This window comes from Crinia signifera, chromosome 12 (genome assembly GCF_055691185.1).
Source record: "Crinia signifera chromosome 12, ASM5569118v1, whole genome shotgun sequence".
Lineage (NCBI taxonomy): Eukaryota > Metazoa > Chordata > Amphibia > Anura > Myobatrachidae > Crinia > Crinia signifera.
The window spans coordinates 13,202,343-13,223,502 of record NC_139228.1 but is presented as its reverse complement, the minus strand read 5'-3'; the positions used below and the strand labels follow the sequence as shown (position 1 = coordinate 13,223,502).

The 21,160-nt window shown below is 48.4% G+C and overlaps 1 protein-coding gene across 2 annotated transcripts; it reads left to right on the top strand.

The window, feature by feature from the left end:
• Positions 1-8,759: 8,759 nt before the first annotated feature.
• On the top strand, positions 8,760-20,019 carry RAB25 (RAB25, member RAS oncogene family). Of its 2 annotated transcripts, none has more exons than XM_083167480.1 (5): positions 8,760-9,071; positions 13,538-13,733; positions 14,499-14,695; positions 14,895-14,975; positions 19,535-20,019. In XM_083167480.1, exons 1-5 carry the CDS (start codon positions 9,032-9,034, stop codon positions 19,669-19,671), a joined length of 651 nt encoding a protein of 216 aa, XP_083023606.1. In that variant the 5' UTR covers positions 8,760-9,031; the 3' UTR covers positions 19,672-20,019. The 2 variants fall into 2 exon arrangements, with proteins under 2 accessions (XP_083023606.1, XP_083023605.1); XM_083167479.1 differs by lacking the exon at positions 8,760-9,071 and adding an exon at positions 10,812-11,311.
• Positions 20,020-21,160: the final 1,141 nt, after the last annotated feature.

Below are 21,160 nucleotides of genomic sequence, written 5' to 3'. Positions count from 1 at the left end.
CTCTAAAACGGCATACACACACGGTGATTCTTTCTTCATTTCTAAGTGATCTAAACAGTGCAGTGCACCTACATAGTGGTATGCCTGGAAAATTTCCGGGACAGCCAGCTGCGGCAGCGCAACTCAGCCCAGAAAATTTCCGGGCATACCACTTAAGTTGTTAAATAACTAATTACTAGTACCAGCAACTAAATACTGAAAACCACACATCTGCCCACTAATTACCTGGAACATTATTATGCTAACTAGACTATATCCCTAGGTTGAGAAGTTAGAGTTCACCCATAATGGAAACCCAACTTGGGATATTTTCCCACAGTCAAAATAGTTGTTAAAAATACAAATACAGTTTTTAAATGGCAGTGACAGAAGCCTGCAATAAGCTGACTGGTCACAAGGTGGAGCCCTCTGCTACATAAACATAATTAAATAAACTAAAGCTGGCCATACATTTCAGGTCTGTATGCACTATTTTGACCCATCGTCCGCTGGCTGATTACTGCACATCCTGAGGTGTATCCTCAGATCTTATGTCGTGTACGTATGATCTGCAGATGCTGCTAATGACCAGTATGCTGGGAGTTGCAGATCTTATGTGAAATGACACAAATCATGTGTCTGAGAAGCTGACGGGGAAGTTGTTAGCTGGATCGGATGCTGGTTGTCCTGATGTAAGGCCAGCCTTAGTTCTGTATTAGTGGTTTTAAAATTTGCTGGTGGCTTTTGAATGCCCCGTCTGTATTTGATGATAGGTTTTTCATGTTTTTTTTTATTTTATTTTGTTGGAGGGGGGGTATACTTCAAACTTCAACTCTGGTAATGATTAAATGTGCAGTGTGAAGCACTACACTAATTGGGGATCCACTTGCTTGGGTGTTGACAGACACAAAAATGTAGATGTATCCATCCACACTCCCTCTGTCTGGGGACACAATGATAAGATTTCTTGCCAGCAAGCCCTAGTGTTAACAGCGAGCTAGTGACTGGTGCAAGTACCTGGCCCCTGGGTCCTTGATGGCTAACCTTGACACTCCAGCTGTTGTTGAACTAAACATACCAGCATGCTCTGCATCAGATTTAGCATGGCCAAATAGCAAAACTGAAGCAGAGCATTCTGGGATGTGTAGTTCAACAACTGCACATGGAAGGTACTTGTGGGTCTGTCTATTTGCTGATCAGATCCCCTGAAATGTGTTAAGCTGCGTTCCTACTGGTGGAAATCAAAGTGCTGAGGGATTGTGCTAACGGCAGGCTGCGGGTGTCAATTACAGCCTGCGCCAGTGCACTGGATCTATAAGAGATGTGTTCACAGGCTGCTTGCGTAGTCTCCTAGCTATTCCATGATATAATCCAGGCCCTCAGGGGAGAGGATGGGATAGCAGGGGAAATACTGTCAAAGCAAAAACTGGAATACTTGGTTACATTAAAACATATCTACCTAAACATTATGGGCCAGATGCGCTAAGCTTCAAAAGTGAGAAAATGGAGAGTGATAAACCACCAACCAATCAGCTCCTGTCTGACATTTTTCAAACACAGTCTGTGACATGGTAGGTAGGATCTGATTGGCTGGTGGTTTATCACTCTCCACTTTAAAACTAGTGCATCTGGCCCAATGTCCTAAATATATCTGCAACAGCTCTGCCCGTCTGGGTGAGATCCTGCGATGCAGATCTAGGATACAAGAACTGACACACGCAATACCCCCCCCCCCCCCCCCCCTTCATTTGTGATGTCAATCCCGACAGATTGGGCAACATGTATGGATAATCCATTGTAGATATAATTGCAAACCGATGATCTGCAGATATATCTACCAGTGTGTACACAGCTTAAGATTTGTGCGAATCACTGTCATCGCTCAATGTTTTGGTTGCCTGTTTACAGTGGTGTCACTATGGGTGGGGTCAACTATTGCGATACTGTGGGAGTAAGGCATTAAGGGGGTACTGTTAGGGTTAGGTGATGGGGTGGGTAGGGAAGGAGGGTTAGAATACTTACAGTACCTAGCATGTTCCAGATTATGCACATTGGGATGCCACTGTCTGTGTTCTGACTGCTGGCATCCCATACCCTAACCACCCACAGGAGGTCCAGATGTATCAAGCTTCAAAAAGCGATAAAGTGGAGAGTGATAAAAGCACCAATCAGCTGCTAACTAATTTTTAAACAGCAATATGGCAGTTAGGGGCTGATTGGCTGGTAGTTTATCACTCTCCACTCTATCTCCTTTTGAAGCTTGGTACATCTGGCCTATTAGACGGTACACACGTTCTGGGGCTGGCTGACTTCATGCCTGCATGTCACCTGGTTGTAATCAGCCCACAGAACCGGTGTAATCCATGAATGTCCCAGTTTAAAGGTGTAATAAGCTGATGTATAAGTAGCTTAAGCCAAGTTTCAGAACAGGAGATATTCACAGTGATCAATACGAGACCCGGACCAAGCTGCTGTTACCCAGTAGCCAAAAACATATATAACAGGGGTGTATTCAGTGTATATATGAAAGATTAATGAACAATACCAGATAATGCTAGAATAACAATATTAATATCAATATATTACCAACATCAATGTACAAATAGAGAAAACTAACAATATCAACTGCAAAAATACCAAATGCACCAATAAAATCTGTATGTAAACAGTTTGCTCCGCACAAGAAACAAATCCATTGACCTTGCAAGTAATCCAAGAGGCTGAATGTGGTGCAGTAGTGTTAATTAACCTGTGCTAGAATACAGGACTGGCGTGCAGACCGCCCTTGGTCTTATTGGTTAAACAGAGCCATGTAATCAGGAACGCCTTGATTAGCAGACTATTATTGTATACTAGGTGATTTATCGCGCCCTATGGGCGCTCTTCACACCGGCGTAAGAGGCTGCGCCCCCTTAATTTGTGAACGTTTGTATATGAGAAATATGGTTAGAATTGTATGTAAGATGCCTGTATTGCAACTTGAGTTATAGGTGAAATGTGTTACATAGAGAGCATATGATTTGGAAGGGGGTGTGGTGGTGGGGGGGGGGGGGTGTCGCGAATCGCGGGAGGGGGGGGGTGTCGCAGGGAGGGGTGCCATGAATCGCTGGAGGGGAGGTGGGGCGGGCACGCGGGGGGTTTGTGAATCGCGGGGGGGGGGGGGGGCGCTCCACTGGTGGCTGTGGAGTAGGTTCCTGGGCAACATGGGGAGGCAGAGGGTGTCTGGCACTGTGGGCTCACTGGGCTGGTTCTCTGTCATGTGAGTCAGTCATGTGAGTCAGAGGCTCCACCCAGCGTTAGAGACACACTCACACACTTTGAGTGACAGATGTAGCCAAATATATAAGAGATTAGATTGTACTTACCTCCCAACATGCCCCTTTCCAGGAGATACCAAATCATCTCTACCCGGACTTCCCTGGTAATATATGATTGCCGCCACTTGTGTTGTACTATGTAATTAATAAGAAAGGTGTTACAGCACAGGTGATGGTAATCATACATTGGCTGGGTGCTGTTTATAGTGCCACCTAGTTGAGACACAATGATTTTTTATAACGTTTTCCTGTAGCGGAACAAAGACGACTTAACCTATAATAATCTCTCATTTATCTTGTCACATGCAAGAGCTCCTCTGTACTAATAACACGTGGGGACAGTAGGATTTCTATTGAAGATGGGATGTTGCCCAGAGCAACAAGATTCTACTTATTTATTTATCAGGCTCCCGGCAGCAGCTGTCCAATCAACCAAGTGCGCTGACAGCCTGCAGGGGCGTGGCCACCACATTCAATTAACTTTGCAGCTCTGCTCCATCCCCGGCAGCGGTCACCGCCAGGCCCCCTGGGACCCACCTAGCCCTAAGCGCCTGCCTGGGTTACCTAGTGGTAAATCTTACTCTCTCTGCCTGCACTGCACACTGTCCTGATCGCATTCTGGCTGCCTTATTGTGCTGCTACACAAGAGGGAGGGTTAGTGAAGTCAGTGTGCTCTAGCACACCCTGGGGCCCCTGGACAGAGGGGTGGTCCAGTGTACAGTATCCCCTGTGCATGCCCCCCAGCACACTCCCCCCCCCCCCCCCCCCCTTCATCTGGCTGTGAGCAGAACCACTATTTTCCCTCTATGGGGGTCGTAGACTCCGACGAGGGAGAATAGCCCCTGTAAGTTGGAATCACGACATCATCCGGCACCTGTATAAATGTATTTGTATTATTGATGTCGTGCACTTTGTGTATATTATTATATATTGTGGTACTGAGGCAGGGCCCCCACAGGATGTTTACTGTCACACCGGATACTGCATGTTAATGAATTATTTGTGCTGAGCCCAGGTAGTGGAAGGCATCATCTTGACAAACACATTCTTTTGCTGACTGGACTGCAAATGAACCCTAGTGATTCTCCCCGGCTGGGCTGCTAGGGTTCACTTTCCCAGGTTACGTGGCAGGAGCACAGGTGTACTCATTACTCACTGACACATTTCCCAGGTCACGTGGCAGTAGCACAGGTGTACTCATTACTCACTGACACATTTCCCAGGTCACGTGGCAGTAGCACAGGTGTACTCATTACTCACTGACACATTTCCCAAGTTACCCAGCAGGTGCACAGGTGTACTCATTACTTACTGACACATGCCCCAGGTCACACAGTGGGAGCACAGGTGTACTCATTACTCACTGACACATTTCCCAGGTCACGTGCAGGAGCACATGTGTACTCATTACTCACTGACACATTTCCCAGGTCACGTGGCAGTAGCACAGGTGCACTCATTACTCACTGACACATTGGGTGTCAGAACTGGGCTCATAGACAGAGACTTGCCACCCGATAATACCAGTGTAGTATTGTTCTCATTGCCTCTCTCCATCTCCCTCTGCCCAATAACCTCTTCTATCATTCTCTGCCTCTCCCAATCACCCTCTGCCTCTCCCTTCCCCCTTTTCCCATCAGGCTCTGTTTATCATCCTCTCCCTCTCCCGTCCCCCTCTTCCCATCAGCCTCTGGCTATCATTCTCTGTCTCTCCCAATCTCCCTCTGCCCTCCCCTTTTCATCAGCCTCTGGCTATTATTCACTACCCTTCCCCATTACCCTCAGCTTCTACCACCCCCCCCCCTCTCCCAACAGCCTCTGACTATTATTCTCTGCCTCTCCCAATCACCCTCAGCTTCAACTTTTCTCCTCTACCCTTCATCCTCTGCCTCTTCTCATCTCTATCCCTCATTCTCTGCCCCCCCCCCCCCACCCTTCCCATCAGCCTCTGGCTATCATTCTCTGCCTCTCCCCATCACCCTCTGCCTCTACCATCAGCCTCTGACAATCATTTTCTGCCTCTCCCAATTACCCTCAACCTCAACTGTCCCCCTTTTCCCATCAGACTCTGGCTATCATTCTCTGTCTCTCCCGTTCCCCTCTTCCAAACAGCCTCAGACTCTCCCATCCCCCCTTTCCATCAGCCCTCTGGCTATTATTCGCTACCCTTCCCATCACCCTCAGCTTCTACCACCCCCCCTCTCCCAACAGCCTCTGACTATTATTCTCTGCCTCTCCCAATCACCCTCAGCATCAACTTTTCTCCTCTTCCCTTCATCCTCTGCCTCTTCTCATCTCTATCCTTCATTCTCTGCTCCCCCCCCCCCCCCTTCCCTTCCCATCAGCCTCTGGCTATCATTCTCTGTCTCTCCCCATCACCCTCGGCCACTACCATCCCCCTCTTCCATCAGCCTCTAGCTATCATTTTCTGCCTCTCCCAATTACCCTCAGCCTCAACTGTCCCCCCTCTTCCCATCAGACTCTGGCTATCATTCTCTGCAATGCCAGATTAAGGTATAAATGGGCCTGGAGCTGAAAATGATCAAGGGCCTATTATGTGCAATAATAGGGGTTGTGGCCAGCACCTAATAATGTGGGGGGCGTGACCAGTGTTCTGGTTGGGTGGTCTTCTCATGGGTGTGTCTGTATTTGTGTATATACTTTCAACTAATTATATATGCCTGGAAAAGGCAGGGGGCTGGCATAAGAAAAATGCAGGGAGATATATTGGCGGGTGCACTCCAAATGTGCACCCGCAGGATGCTGATGTCCTAAGATACTTGCGGGGTGAGGCGGCACTCCAGTCATAAAAAAAATACTGAAAGCCAAAACTTGGTAGACAACATTTAAGCACCTTTTAGGTGGTCAACTAACTTTACCACACCATATACCCCTTATACAAATCATGCAACACAATAGTAACCCCCTTATACTGTACTTGTCTCTTACACATTATGCAACATGGAATGAGCCAAAATACACATTACAGTATACCAAACGGATTGAGCAATAATGCAGAATATGCTTCATAAACAGGGGCACTGTGCGGCCAAAGGTCCGCATTATAAATTTACAACCAATGCCCATTTCATGTTAAGCCACACACCAAAATGTTCATGCCGTATTATGCCAAACACCATAATGCCTATTAAAAATTATGCTACATAAGTGCTGCTGAACTACATGCTCGTTGCCAGGGGTTCCATGCTCATTGCTAAGGGTTCCATGCTCGTTGCCATGTGGGATTACAAGCTCATTGCCAACTCGCGGTAACTGGGGGACAGCCGCCGAGCAAAAATGACAGCCATTGACAGCCGGACAGAGAGAGGGAGGCTACCCGGCTGTATTCAGAGCACTGCAGGTCCCGGCTAAGTATTTGAAATAATAATACCCCTTTCACACCAGAAAATACAGGGATTTACCAGGGAATATGGACCCAGGATCATGCAGGGACATTCCCGGGTTGACTCCTTTTACACCAGCCTAGTCCCTGCATTTTCTGGTGTGAGGGGGAGAGAAAAGCACCCCCCTTTTTAACCAACCAGCTATATCTTCGAACCAACTGACCCATTTACATGAGACCAGTATCATATTGAAGAACTTTTGAGTGGGCTTCAAATGAATGAACAGCCATTAAATTACATTTCAGAAATGAATCGCTTTCAGTTTACCAGCAATATCTCTGGAAAAAAATTAACCCATATGGACCAGCCTGGTATCAGATTGAAGGCCCGGCGACTTGGTTTGACTGAGCTCAAACTCGAGCTTCTGTGATTCCGGAGGGGAACTGGCAGCCGTTGGAACCGGGCGGGGTCGGAATTAGCAGGTTATCCTATGGGGAAAACGTTCCAGCTTTGCCTGGCGGTATCTCCGTATCCTGGGGGGCTAGCGACGCAGGGCTGGGCTTGTTGGAAAGCCCTAGCCCTCAGCTAGGACCTATTTGGAGAGTGGGCCTGGAGCTGTAGCTCCATCAGGCCCATTGTTAATCCGGCCCTGATTCTCTGTCTCTCCCGTTCCCCTCTTCCCATCAGCCTCAGACTCTCCCGTCCCCCTCTTCCCATCAGCCTCAGACTCTCCCGTCCCCCTCTTCCCATCAGCCTCAGGCTCTCCCGTCCCCCTCTTCCCATCAGCCTCAGGCTCTCCCGTCCCCCTCTTCCCATCAGCCTCAGACTCTCCCGTCCCCCTCTTCCCATCAGCCTCAGACTCTCCCATCCCCCTCTTCCCATCAGCCTCAGACTCTCCCGTCCCCCTCTTCCCATCAGCCTCAGACTCTCCCGTCCCCCTCTTCCCATCAGCCTCAGACTCTCCGTCCCCCTCTTCCCATCAGCCTCAGACTCTCCCGTCCCCCTCTTCCCATCAGCCTCTGGCTATTATTCTCTGCCTCTCCCCATTGCCTCTGCCAACAGGTTCTTCTGCATAATATCCAAGCAGAATTGATGATCAGAGTTTAAAGGGAGCACAGATTATTATAAGAAACTGGGATGCTGTCTGTATTGCTTGGCAGTCACATGGAGCACTACCGTGCGGTACAGTATATTAAAACTCAGCTTTAGGCCTAGAGAATGGAGGTGGAACAATATATACCACCACCACTTGAAAGTTCTGCCATTATCCGGACTCACATCCGTCCACATCCCCGAAACCTTTATTCATAATGTTTTTTTTATTTAATATCTGATTCATTTAAATAATGCCAATTTAGGAGTAAATTTAAGAGCAGAGCAAATGCCGGGTAGTTGTTCCTGGAATACACCATATTGCAATGTAGCGGGCGCTATTGCATTTTTTTGCATGCAGAAAATAAAAACACTGTCTGCTTTGTTGTTATTTACTGACATTTACAAGCGAGAACAAACTTTTATCAGCTGCACATTTGCACAGTTACACCAAGGTTAAAATGACTTTTTTATGTTTATTTGCTCCTTTCTCAGAATCAGTCTTCTACGCAAAGGAGCGATGTTTTGCGCCTGCGCATATACGCATTTACATATACGCATATACATCGGGTGAAACGGGCGCTACGAACTGCAAGTTCACTGTCCCATTCGCACCCACAGTGCGGGTGGTGGGTGTGGGGTGGCGGCGTATAATTGCGCCATGGGAACGCCCATTGATGTTCCCATGAGAACGCTGGGCATTCCCTGAGAAATGAGGCAGTGACGTGGCTGCCGGGGGTGGGCGAATACGCCGTGCGAATGGCAGGCGAGCTTAAAATCACACGCAGCGCTGCGAACTGAGTGTGAACCAGAATAAGGTCCATTGTGTATAGACGCGGTGGCTGCACTCTTTTACCCTGTGATTATACCTCGGATCCTGACAGTCCACAAGTAGTGTTTTCTGTCGGACTGAAATGCTCCACCCCGCAGTCCTGTATTGTTGCTGTAGGATCCAGCAGGGATGTGGTTAATGTAGGGGCGGCAGCTCCGCTCAGGTAATTACAAGCCCAGAGGATTTAGCATTACCTGTTCAGCCTGAAAGGTGACACCTTATTAAAGGCAGCCACCAGCACGCCCACTGACTCACGTCCCCAGCAGGACCTCCCTCCACCAGCCCTTCGCTCAGTGCCCCAGGTATGCGAGGAATCCCCTCCAACACCTGTAGCAAACTCTGAGCGAGGGTGCTGGTGACCGAGCGCAGAAGGGGGACCATACGACACCCCGTGGATAAACCAAGTGACCGGTCGTCGCGGCAGAAGGGACAATACTCGGACAAGGGTTTGATGTGCAGGAACAGCCATGAAATCGGAAGAAGAGGATTATAACCTGGTGTTCAAAGGTAAGGCCGTCTGCCATCCCACGTAGAGCACCTGCTGTTAACCCTCTCACTGCAGCTGAGGGCTACGGGGAAGGATCTGAAGTCTCCAGTTTTAAACCATTGGTTAATCTGGGTGTAGAGAAGTTAGGACCCAGGTCAAAACAGATGCCTTAATCCCGTACGTTCATGGTGACCATGGCCTAAAGTCTTGTGTATACCAGGACTAGGAGACGGCATTATGTAGTACCTTGGGCACACAACTCCAATACAGAGTATGCTGGATTCATCCACAGCCATAGAGTAGCAGAGGCTGAGATCCTGAGTGTCTGTCCTGCATCAGAGGACATTGCTACGGAGCCAAGATGTCATGGGTGGGTGCAGGCAGACTTTTACATTCTGCATGGGCCACTGCCCAAACACCTTGCCACTCCTCTGCCTCTCACAGCACCTGGAGCTTAGAGCTGCGGCATGCTGGGATTTGTAGTTCCACAACACCTGAAAAGCGCACCATATAGGGCTTTTGTGACAAGCTGAAAGGAGACACCCTAGCAACATGGCTGATATGATTTGTGTGTGTGGTGTGGAAACCAGGCCTAACACAGCTATGCAGAGTAGCACGGAGATTGTGATCAGGGGCCAGATTCTCTAAGCTTCAAAAGTGATAAAATGGAGAGTGATAAACAGCCAGCCAATCAGCTCCTGCCTTCCATGCCACACACTGTGTTTGAAAAATGTCAGATAGGAGCTGATTGGCTGGCTGTTTATCACTCTCCATTTTATCACTTCTGAAGCTTAGAGAATCTGGCCCCAGGCCTGGCGGTGAATATCAAACCCACTGTTGTGTAATGATTGTGCATTGCGTCATCAAGCACCGTTGGGTATGTCGGCATGATACATGTTGCTATGGGCTTCCACTACTGCATGGTGGCTGAAGGTTGTGCATCACCAAGCAGTAGCATGTGGTTGTAATGATGCAAAATCACGGTGCTCTGGTTGTGCAAAGCATCTGCCGCACAGAGCAAACGTGGCTGTGCACCCACACATGGTGTTATGGCGTAAGAGTGCGGCAACTTGTACAGGCAGCTCCACCCCTGCCTCTAGATAACATAACTAACATTCACGCTGCTCCGTCCACCCAGTTATTGTGCCCAACACAGATTCCAGCCCTGTGAGGAGGGGGGGGCAGCAAGCGATTTTTGGGAGCATTCCAGCCCACGCACTACGCAGAGTGTCCAGGCTGGGGAGGTGGATAGAATTTAAATGCCCACAAAAATGGTAAATTCAGTGGGTGCGCTGTGGGAGTGTCAGGGGCGTGTCCTGGATGCCCATCTGCAAGTATACAACACCCTGGTCAGTAGAAGACACTGCAGCGGTCACAGGGATGCTGCAAGTTTAGATGGAGCGACCGATAGTGACACATAAGGACGGGACGGATGCTAAAAGTCCTTGCACATTTGTCCGAATGGATGTGCAATGGGGAAGGTGTTTGTAGCCACATTTGCATAGTCGCAGATAGACTAACACAAATAGGTCCCGGGTGATTCGTGGGGGATCGGATGGCCATACACTACTGCGCATGGTGACTGGTGCCAATGGCAATGGCGAATGGCAAAGTAGCACTCGGATCTGGCCAGTGCAAACAGGCGGCGTCTATGTCCTACAGCACGAATCGTACGCACACTTCCTTGCGGCTGTACAACTCTTACGAACCCAAATTAGGCCTCATGTTCAGTAAATTGGATCAAGTTATTCAGGTTGGTAAAAAGAAAAGAAGGTGTGAGGCCTGTCTAGGGGTGAGCGCAGCGTACAGACGCAGATTACTGGTCACACCTGACCCAGCCCTTCTGTCCCTGCAGGTAAATACAGTGTTTGATCTTTGACTTCCATTCCCAGATCTAACCTGAGACTGTTTGTACTGGGAGGCCAGATACCTGCCCGGCAGTGCCAGGTCTGCAGTAGAAGCTGGTCTCCCACGTAAGCTTGGTCGATGTGCACAGCGCGCTTTGTCCCAGTATAGGAGGACGGACGTGACCTTTCTACCCTGCCCCAAAACTGTGATCCTTATCAGGAGTTTGCTGACGAAATCTATTTACCCATCAACGCACCTTTACCTATAAAACCGGTCCTGTAAATATAAGTGCAGATAAAGTTACTGTGGCGGACCGCTTCATCTCCGGCTCATCCGCGTTTGAGGACTGAATACAATAACCACATGGCAGGAGCCGATTGGGTGGTCCTTTATCTCCGCCCACTGCTTTGTGGTAAATTTACTTAAGCCTTTAAAAATAATAAGGGTACTTGTTTCCTAGCACAGCGCCCAATTTTTTCACCCTATGGCATCTTATGCCATCGCATCTCATGCCATATAGCCACATACGATGCAATGCAATTTTTTTATTGTATAAGCACCCTAATGGGTGCTTACAATGTTAAATGCACCCCCACGCCACCCCCACTATCAACGCGAACCCGAAGCGTGGCGAGCACAGCGAGCCCGCGAGGGGCGGCGGTACGCGTCCTCCGACCTTTTCATACCCCCACTATCCACGTCGGTGTGGAGTTGATTTCAGATAGTGTGGCGAGTGCAGCGAGCCCCACGAGGGGATGCGTATTACTTTACATGTATTCCACGTCCGCTCGCGACGCTTCGGGCTCGGTGGCTCGCTGCGCTCGCCACACTCTATAAAATCAGCTCCAAGCCGACGTGGATAGTGGTGGTATGAAAAGATCGAAGGACGCATACCGCCGCCCCTCGCGGGCTCGCTGTGCTCGCCACGTTTCGGGTTGGCGTTGATGGTGGGGGGGCATTTAACATTGTAAGGACCCATCTGGGTGGTTGTACAATAAAAAAATCGTATACAATCGCATTGTATGCCATTGTATGGCATACAATGCCATACAATTTTTTATTGTACAACATCGCGTCGCATACCATATTTAGTCTTATGGTATACAATGCGATGGGCGCCATGCTAGGAAAAGAGTACCATAATAAGAGACAAATTCTGATTGGTTGCAATAGACAACATCACCTCTTTTCATATTTACAAGCTTGAGTGAATTTACCCATTGGTAAATCGATGATTTATCAGGGATGGCAATTGGCGACGTTTGGCTAACTTGTCCTTCCCCGGGTCTCCCATGGTACCCACAAGACAAATGTCCATCCCACAGACTATGCCAGCCTGGAAACTGATGATTAATACCCCTTCCACACCGCACAAATAGCCAGGGTCCGACCCGGGTCACTGTGTGGTGTGAAAGGGCCATTTAATTAGTCCTGGGTTCAGGGATGCCACTAACAATTTTGGGGCCTGGGACTGATTTCCAGTAGTCTTATCTCCCCCAGGACAGAAGCAGCCATGCCGGGCACCGTGAAGTTGCCCATGGCGGATGAGCTGCCAGTGCGCTCCCATCTCCCCCCCCCTTCACTTACTGCCCGACTCAGCAGGTCCCGAAGCACAAGTTTCTTCAATGCAGGACGCCGGCGGCCAATTAAAATGCAGCACCGGCTGGTGAGCCAATCAGAGCTTGTATACCGGCAGCTGCTCTGATTGGCTAACGGTACACGAACTATGATTGGCTCAAAAGCTGTTGCAGCATTTTAATTGGCTGCCAGCGTCTTGCATCGAAGAAGCCTGTGCTTCGGGACCTGCTGCGGACCGAGACCAGCGCAGGCAGTACAGCGGAGGGTTGCTGTGGGCAAAATGAGCTGCCTGGGCCGTTCCTGGGGCCGGGACAGCTGTACCAACAGCACCCCCCTGTCGGCGTCCCTGCCTGGGTCCAGCAACCAGGCAATCGGACCCAGGAGGGTTTTACCCGGGTCGGACCCGGGTTGCTGGTGATAAGGAGGGTGCATTGCACAAGCTATACTAGTGTGGGAAGTAACCTCTATAGGGAATGGAACAGATTCCTTATTACCTGTAAGATTCAGACTCAGGTGGGGCCAGAGATTGCTACAGAATCCGTGGTTATTAATGAGTAACCACAGGTGACTCAATCACTGCCTCCTTTTCCTTTGCACACAATGCAATTCTTTATCTGCTTGATAAATAACATAATTGTCATCAGTCATTGCAAAATAAACCAATGAAATTGCTGTACTGCATGGGAATGTGCAAATAATTGGTGTAGTCTAGACAACAAGACTTTAGTTGTGATTAATATTCCAGAAAAAGGTTGTAAAGTAACCACACCATCCGATCGGAAGCTTGCTTTCATTTTCTAATGTACAATATACATGAGCACTAGAATCTGGTTGCTAAGGGTAACAGCACAATGAGTCCTGTACACCTGCTCTCTTAAATGTGTATCCAGTTGCGGCGCCACCTGCTGGTCGCATATAGAAATAATCACAGATAAATTCTAATGCTTCCAGTTACACCTTTCGGACAGGTTGGGAGGTATACCACAGGTATACTATAGTGCTGTCTCTGTTGGATTTGATATATCATTATTTACTCATTGGTTTTACCATCTGCCCACAGTGGTGGAGATTGGAGAATCCGGGGTGGGTAAAACCAACCTCCTCTCCCGATTTACCAGGAACGAGTTCAACCATGACAGCCGTACCACGATAGGTGTGGAGTTCTCCACCCGCACGCTGACGCTGGACGGTCACACGGTGAAGGCACAGATTTGGGACACGGCCGGACTAGAGCGCTATCGAGCCATTACATCTGCGTAAGTAACATCGATAAATATATGTCTGGTTCTAAACTAGTAACATCCCGGGTGAAATAGAAGAACTCCCCTTTTAGTAAATTGCCCCCTTAGAATCTAATTAGGTTCCCCTGTGAGAGCAATATGATAAAGGTCACATTTCTAACACAATAGTGATAATACCACCGGTGTGTTCTAACGAGGTATTAGGGCTCAATGGAGGATGGACTGGCCCACCGGTGCACTGTGGTAATCCCTGGTGGGCCAAACTACCCGAGGTCCCCACCTCTTTCTCTAGGGGTCGGTATCATGAACAAACTTGAGTGCTTGGTTTGTTTCTATTGGAGCTACGCAAGATTTACCCTTCTGTCAATCGAAATGGGTGGTCCTGACACCCTTCCCCTCCGCACCTCCCCACCCCCGCATCATTTAGCCCCACCTCCTCTGCTTGGACACACAAATCATTGCATTTTGCACTGATGGGGTGGGGCTTAGAGACAAGACAGCCTGGCTCCATCCCCTGAAGTATCCTTGCAGGACTCTTCGGGCAAGGATGCAAGTATGCATCATAAATTAGGCAATGTTATAATGTCCATAAAGGATCACATTATGTGGCCTGCTACCTGTTGTGGAACTACAAGTCCGTGCATGCCCTGCTAGCGATAAACTAGAATTGTCAGCCTGCATTGTGATTATTATTGTCTCAAACCACAATTGCAGCTTCCAGTGTTTGTAGGTGACGTGTCCTCTGCGGAGAGGTGTCGTAACTTGGGGTCTTGTTCTCAGTTACTACAGGGGGGCTGTTGGTGCTCTCTTGGTGTATGACATCACGAAGCACCAGTCCTATGACAGCGTGGACCGGTGGCTGAAGGAGCTGTACGACCACGCCGATGCCAGCATTGTCGTTATGCTGATTGGAAACAAAACTGACCTGACGGATGAAGCCCGAGAGGTTCCGACCGAGGAAGCCAAGATGTATGCAGGTAACCAGCTGAGGGCACTGAAACATGGGGCCACCCAAAGCTGCTGCCCGCCATGGCCTGTATACAGACTTATTGGGGATATACTAACTGGTTCTAAAATATCATGTGATCAGATTTAGATTTTGTCTTTGTACAATATCAAAATACTTTAGGACAGAAATACTGAGGTTTAATAATCATCTTTTCCCATGTATCACAGAAAATAATGGACTGTTGTTTATGGAAACGTCTGCGCTAGACTCGACCAACGTGGAGCTGGCGTTCGAAACGGTTCTCAGAGGTGAGAAAATAGAATTTGTAATCTATGGGCCCATAGGACAAGTAGCGGGTTAGAGGTAGGGACACAGGAGCCTAGAATGCCACCCGTACCACAATGTGTAATCTATGGGCACATAGAACAAGTAGCGGGTTAGAGGTGGGGCACAGGAGCCTAGAATGCCACCAGTTCCACAATGTGTAATCTATGGGCACATAGGACAAGTAAGCGGGTTAGAGGTGGGGACACAGGAGCCTAGAATGCCATCCGTACCACAATGTGTAATCTATGGGCACATAGGACAAGTAGCGGGTTAGAGGTGGGGACACAGGAGCCTAGAATGCCATCCGTACCACAATGTGTAATCTATGGGCACATAGGACAAGTAGCGGGTTATAGGTGGGGACACAGGAGCCTAGAATGCCACCAGTACCACAATGTGTAATCTATGGGCACTTAGGACAAGTAGCGGGTTAGAGGTGGGGACACAGGAGCCTAGAATGCCACCAGTTCCACAATGTGTAATCTATGGGCACTTAGGACAAGTAGCGGGTTAGAGGTGGGGACACAGGAGCCTAGAATGCCACCAGTTCCACAATGTGTAATCTATGGGCACATAGGACAAGTAGCGGGTTAGAGGTGGGGACACAGGAGCCTAGAATGCCATCAGTACCACAATGTGTAATCTATGGGCACTTAGGACAAGTAGCGGGTTAGAGGTGGGGACACAGGAGCCTAGAATGCCACCAGTTCCACAATGTGTAATCTATGGGCACTTAGGACAAGTAGCGGGTTAGAGGTGGGGACACAGGAGCCTAGAATGCCACCAGTTCCACAATGTGTAATCTATGGGCACATAGGACAAGTAGCGGGTTAGAGGTGGGGACTCAGGAGCCTAGAATGCCACCGTACCACAATGTGTAATCTATGGTACATAGGACAAGTAGCGGGTTAGAGGTGGGGCACAGGAGCCTAGAATGCCATCAGTACCACAATGTGTAATCTATGGGTACATAGGACAAGTAGTGGGATAGAGGTGGGGACACAGGAGCCTAGAATGCCACCAGTTCCACAATGTGTAATCTATGGGCACATAGGACAAGTAGCGGGTTAGAGGTGGGGACACAGGAGCCTAGAATGCCACTAGTACCACAATGTGTAATCTATGGTACATAGGACAAGTAGCGGGTTAGAGGTGGGGACACAGGAGCCTAGAATGCCACCAGTTCCACAATGTGTAATCTATGGGCACATAGGACAAGTAGCGGGTTAGAGGTGGGGACACAGGAGCCTAGAATGTCACCAGTTCCACAATGTGTAATCTATGGGCACATAGGACAAGTAGCGGGTTAGAGGTGGGGACACAGGAGCCTAGAATGCCACGAGTACCACAATGTGTAATCTATGGGCACTTAAGACAAGAAGCGAGTTAGAGGTGGGGACACAGGAGCCTAGAATGTCACCAGTACCACAATGTGTAATCTATGGGCACTTAGGACAAGTAGCGGGTTAGAGGTGGGGACACAGGAGCCTAGAATGCCACCCGTACCACAATGTGTAATCTATGGGCACATAGGACAAGTAGCGGGTTAGAGGTGGGGACACAGGAGCCTAGAATGCCACCAGTTCCACAATGTGTAATCTATGGGCACATAGGACAAGTAGCGGGTTAGAGGTGGGGACACAGGAGCCTAGAATGCCACCCGTACCACAATGTGTAATCTCTGGGTACATAGGACAAGAAGCGGGTTAGAGGTGGGGACACAGGAGCCTAGAATGTCACCAGTACCACAATGTGTAATCTATGGGTACATAGGACAAGTATCGGGTAAGAGGTGGGGACACAGGAGCCTAGAATGTCACCAGTACCACAATGTGTAATCTATGGGTACATACGACAAGTAGCGGGTTAGAGGTGGGGACACAGGAGCCTAGAATGCCACCAGTACCACAATGTGTAATCTTTGGGCACATAGGACAAGTAGCAGTTTAGAGGTGGGGACACAGGAGCCTAGAATGTCACCAGTTCCACAATGTGTAATCTATGGGCACATAGGACAAGTAGCGGGTTAGAGGTGGGGACACAGGAGCCTAGAATGCCACGAGTACCACAATGTGTAATCTATGGGCACTTAGGACAAGAAGCGAGTTAGAGGTGGGGACACAGGAGCCTAGAATGTCACCAGTACCACAATGTGTAATCTATGGGCACTTAGGACAAGTAGCGGGTTAGAGGTGGGGACACAGGAGCCTAGAATGCCACCCGTACCACAATGTGTAATCTATGGGCACATAGGACAAGTAACGGGTTAGAGGTGGGGACACAGGAGCCTTGAATGCCACCAGTTCCACAATGTGTAATCTATGGGCACATAGGACAAGTAGCGGGTTAGAGGTCGGGACACAGGAGCCTAGAATGCCACCCGTACCACAATGTGTAATCTCTGGGTACATAGGACAAGAAGCGGGTTAGAGGTGGGGACACAGGAGCCTAGAATGTCACCAGTACCACAATGTGTAATCTATGGGTACATAGGACAAGTAGTGGGTTAGAGGTGGGGACACAGGAGCCTAGAATGTCACCAGTACCACAATGTGTAATCTATGGGTACATACGACAAGTAGCGGGTTAGAGGTGGGGACACAGGAGCCTAGAATGCCACCAGTACCACAATGTGTAATCTTTGGGCACATAGGACAAGTAGCAGTTTAGAGGTGGGGACACAGGAGCCTAGAATGTCACCAGTTCCACAATGTGTAATCTATGGGCACATAGGACAAGTAGCGGGTTAGAGGTGGGGACACAGGAGCCTAGAATGCCACTAGTACCACAATGTGTAATCTATGGGCACATAGGACAAGTAGCGGGTTAGAGGTGGGGACAAAGGAGCCTAGAATGTCACCAGTACCACAATGTGTAATCTATGGGCACTTAGGACAAGTAGCGGGTTAGAGGTGGGGACACAGGAGCCTAGAATGCCACCAGTACCACAATGTGTAATCTATGGGCACATAGGACAAGTAGCGGGTTAGAGATGGGGACACAGGAGCCTAGAATGCCACCAGTACCACAATGTGTAATCTATGGGCACTTAGGACAAGTAGCGGGTTAGAGGTGGGGCACAGGAGCCTAGAATGCCACCAGTTCCACAATGTGTAATCTATGGGCACTTAGGACAAGTAGCGGGTTAGAGGTGGGGACACAGGAGCCTAGAATGCCACCAGTTCCACAATGTGTAATCTATGGGTATATAGGACAAGTAGCGGGTTAGAGGTGGGGACACAGGAGCATTGAATGTCACCAGTACCACAATGTGTAATCTATGGGCCCATAGGACAAGTAGCGGGTTAGAGGTAGGGACACAGGAGCCTAGAATGCCACCCGTTCCACAATGTGTAATCTATGGTACATAGGACAAGTAGCGGGTTAGAGGTGGGGACACAGGAGCCTAGAATGCCACTAGTACCACAATGTGTAATCTATGGGCACATAGGACAAGTAGCGGGTTAGAGGTGGGGACACAGGAGCCTAGAATGCCACCCGTTCCACAATGTGTAATCTATGGCACATAGGACAAGTAGCAGGTTAGAGGTGGGGACACAGGAGCCTAGAATGCCACCAGTTCCACAATGTGTAATCTATGGGTACATAGGACAAGTAGCGGGTTAGAGGTGGGGACACAGGAGCCTAGAATGACATCAGTTTATTTATTTAAATTCATATTTAAGTTCTACACGCATAACCCTCTGAGGCACTTATGTATTATATAGCTTCCCTTCTGGACATGTAACTTGGTGGGGCTGCTATGCTATTACTGGTGCCTGTCCTTGTGTTTCCCTCCAACATCCCTATAGATTGTAAGCTTGCAGCAGGGCCCTCCTACCTCCAAGTCTGTCTGTTGTTACCCAGTTTTATCACTGTCTACTATTGTAAAGCGCAACGGAATCTGCTGCGCTATATAAGAAACTGTAAATAAATCAGGGTTGCCGACTTTTAAATGCTCCTCTCCGGGAGAAGCCCGGAGAGGAGTCTTTCCTTACCCGGGGGCGGGGCTTGACTGTGACATCATTAAGCCCCGCCCCATTACGGGAAATAGGCGAAATGACTGATCTCCGTGGAGGGGGCGGGGCTAAAATGACACGATTGTGCCATTTTAGCTCCGCCCCCTCCTCTGAGACCCGTGGATTGCGGCATTTACATGCCGCGATTCGGGGGGCTCAGGGGGGTCCCCCAGATTCCGGGAGGGTTGGTAACCCTGAAATAAATAAATTCCACCAGTACCACATTGTGTAATCTATGGGCACATAGGATAAGTAGTGGGTTAGAGGTAGGGACACAGGAGCCTAGAATGCCACCAGTACAACAACAACAACAACAACGAAAAACAATTGTTTACTTCAAAAATAAATTCTGCACCACCACCAAATTCCCATAAGCCTGTGCATACAGCACATCTTATCTGTGTCTCCCCATCTCTCTATGTTCTCTATAGACTCATGCCCCATGTAAGACTGGTCAGTTGTCACCCGATAGATCAAAACATCACTGAAGTTACCCCCCCCAATCCCTTCCTTCTTTGTAGAAATCCACAAGAGGATCCTGAAGAACAAAGGAGTGAGCCCAAAGGACAACACCGTGGTCATCTCCGGAGAAGCTCCCGCTGGTCAGTCGCAAGCCCCAACTACAGAAACCAAGAGATCCTGCTGTCAGAACATCTAAACGTAAGGGGGAACCATCTACTCCTAAAAAAGCCTAAGAGAGGACTGAGGACAAGCAGACCACATAAAACCATCATTGTGGTCTTTCATGAGGATGGAGAGATGGAGGATCAGGTGCGGATGCCAAATCCCTATAATCATACGCCAGGTGGTCTTTCACCAATTTGAAACCATTTATTAAGTTAATGGACGCTTGGGATTAGGTGGTCTACCAATTAGGACTGGCAACTCCACCATCAACTCTACTGATAAGAGCAAATTTGAAAGATGAACGTACAATTGGTTTGGTTGACTGGTTGCCCAGAAAGGACTAAACCTTAGCCATATACATAAATCGTTTGCATCGCTGTATCGCTGTTTTTAATGCAACCGCAAAGGTCATAGAGTCAGTTCAGTTCAGTCTGAATAAAAATAAGGGTACTCCCACCACTGACACCTCATTCAAGAATTATCTGCAAATCTATACAAATATATATATATATATATATATATACACACACACACTTCTTTTCCATTTACAGCATGCATGTATAACAATTTTAGGCCCTGAGAGATGAACGTTGTACATAGACGCTTCGGCTTCTGATGTCCGCTGCTGTGTCCAAAGACACAGCAGCGGACCTTTTGTACGAACACCCTCAATAGACTAGACAGGATACTGGAGGTCACCAACGCGTTCCGTCACGGAGACCTCATCAGGGAACAACAGAGGAGTTGGGGTAAAAGGGGACCTCAGTGAACAGACCTTTAATATCATTCTGGAACAGAAGTGTTATTAACTTAATACCAGGGTGACCCCGTTCGGCGATCTATAACAAGGGTGACATTTAATAGGGCGTGTAATATACCCAATAAAGGATATGTGCCATATTTGATGATTCATAAGAAGAGAACGAGGACCTGCATTTGTCAGTCTAATGGATATAGTATTTCAGTGGTTCTCAAACTCGGTCCTAAGGATATCACGCAATTCACGTTTTTCAGGTTACCTGGCAGGTGCACGGGTGTGTGGGGTCCTGAGGACCGAGTTTGAGAACCTGTGTAGTATTTAATGCAAAGATCGCAGCACGACGACAACAGGATTCACTCCCCGATGACTAACTAGCTGACAAGCATATGAAATCAGAAAAAGCTGCAGGAGAATCTCTACAAACCAATTGATTTATGGCATATAAAAAGAAATGTCCCTATTAATTCTACCTATACGCATGCTTATATTACTGCATTTTTTGGGGAAGATTTCCTTTAAATTTTCGTATATGAACGTTTTGTTTCATACATGAGCCTGACCCGGAAGTATTCTCAACTGTTCTCTATTGCTGTAAGTTGTCTCTCTCTAGTGACCTCTTGTGTTTACTATATGCAACTACTCCTATTGAGAGCTTCCATGAAGATAGACACTGGATAGGGTTGCTCTCGATGTATGCGAAACTTAAATATCACTGTAAGTGCATCCATTCTTACTGCACATTTCAGGCTCTCAGTATATA

Excerpts from the sequence above, each read along its gene's own strand:
- RAB25 (XM_083167479.1), top strand. The coding sequence starts at position 11,263 with ATGGCAGGAGCCGATTGGGTGGTCCTTTATCTCCGCCCACTGCTTTGT. Across the intron at positions 13,734-14,498 it reads TATCGAGCCATTACATCTGC|TTACTACAGGGGGGCTGTTG; the intron begins GTAAGTAACATC and ends TCTTGTTCTCAG. Across the intron at positions 14,976-19,534 it reads GTTCGAAACGGTTCTCAGAG|AAATCCACAAGAGGATCCTG; the intron begins GTGAGAAAATAG and ends CCTTCTTTGTAG.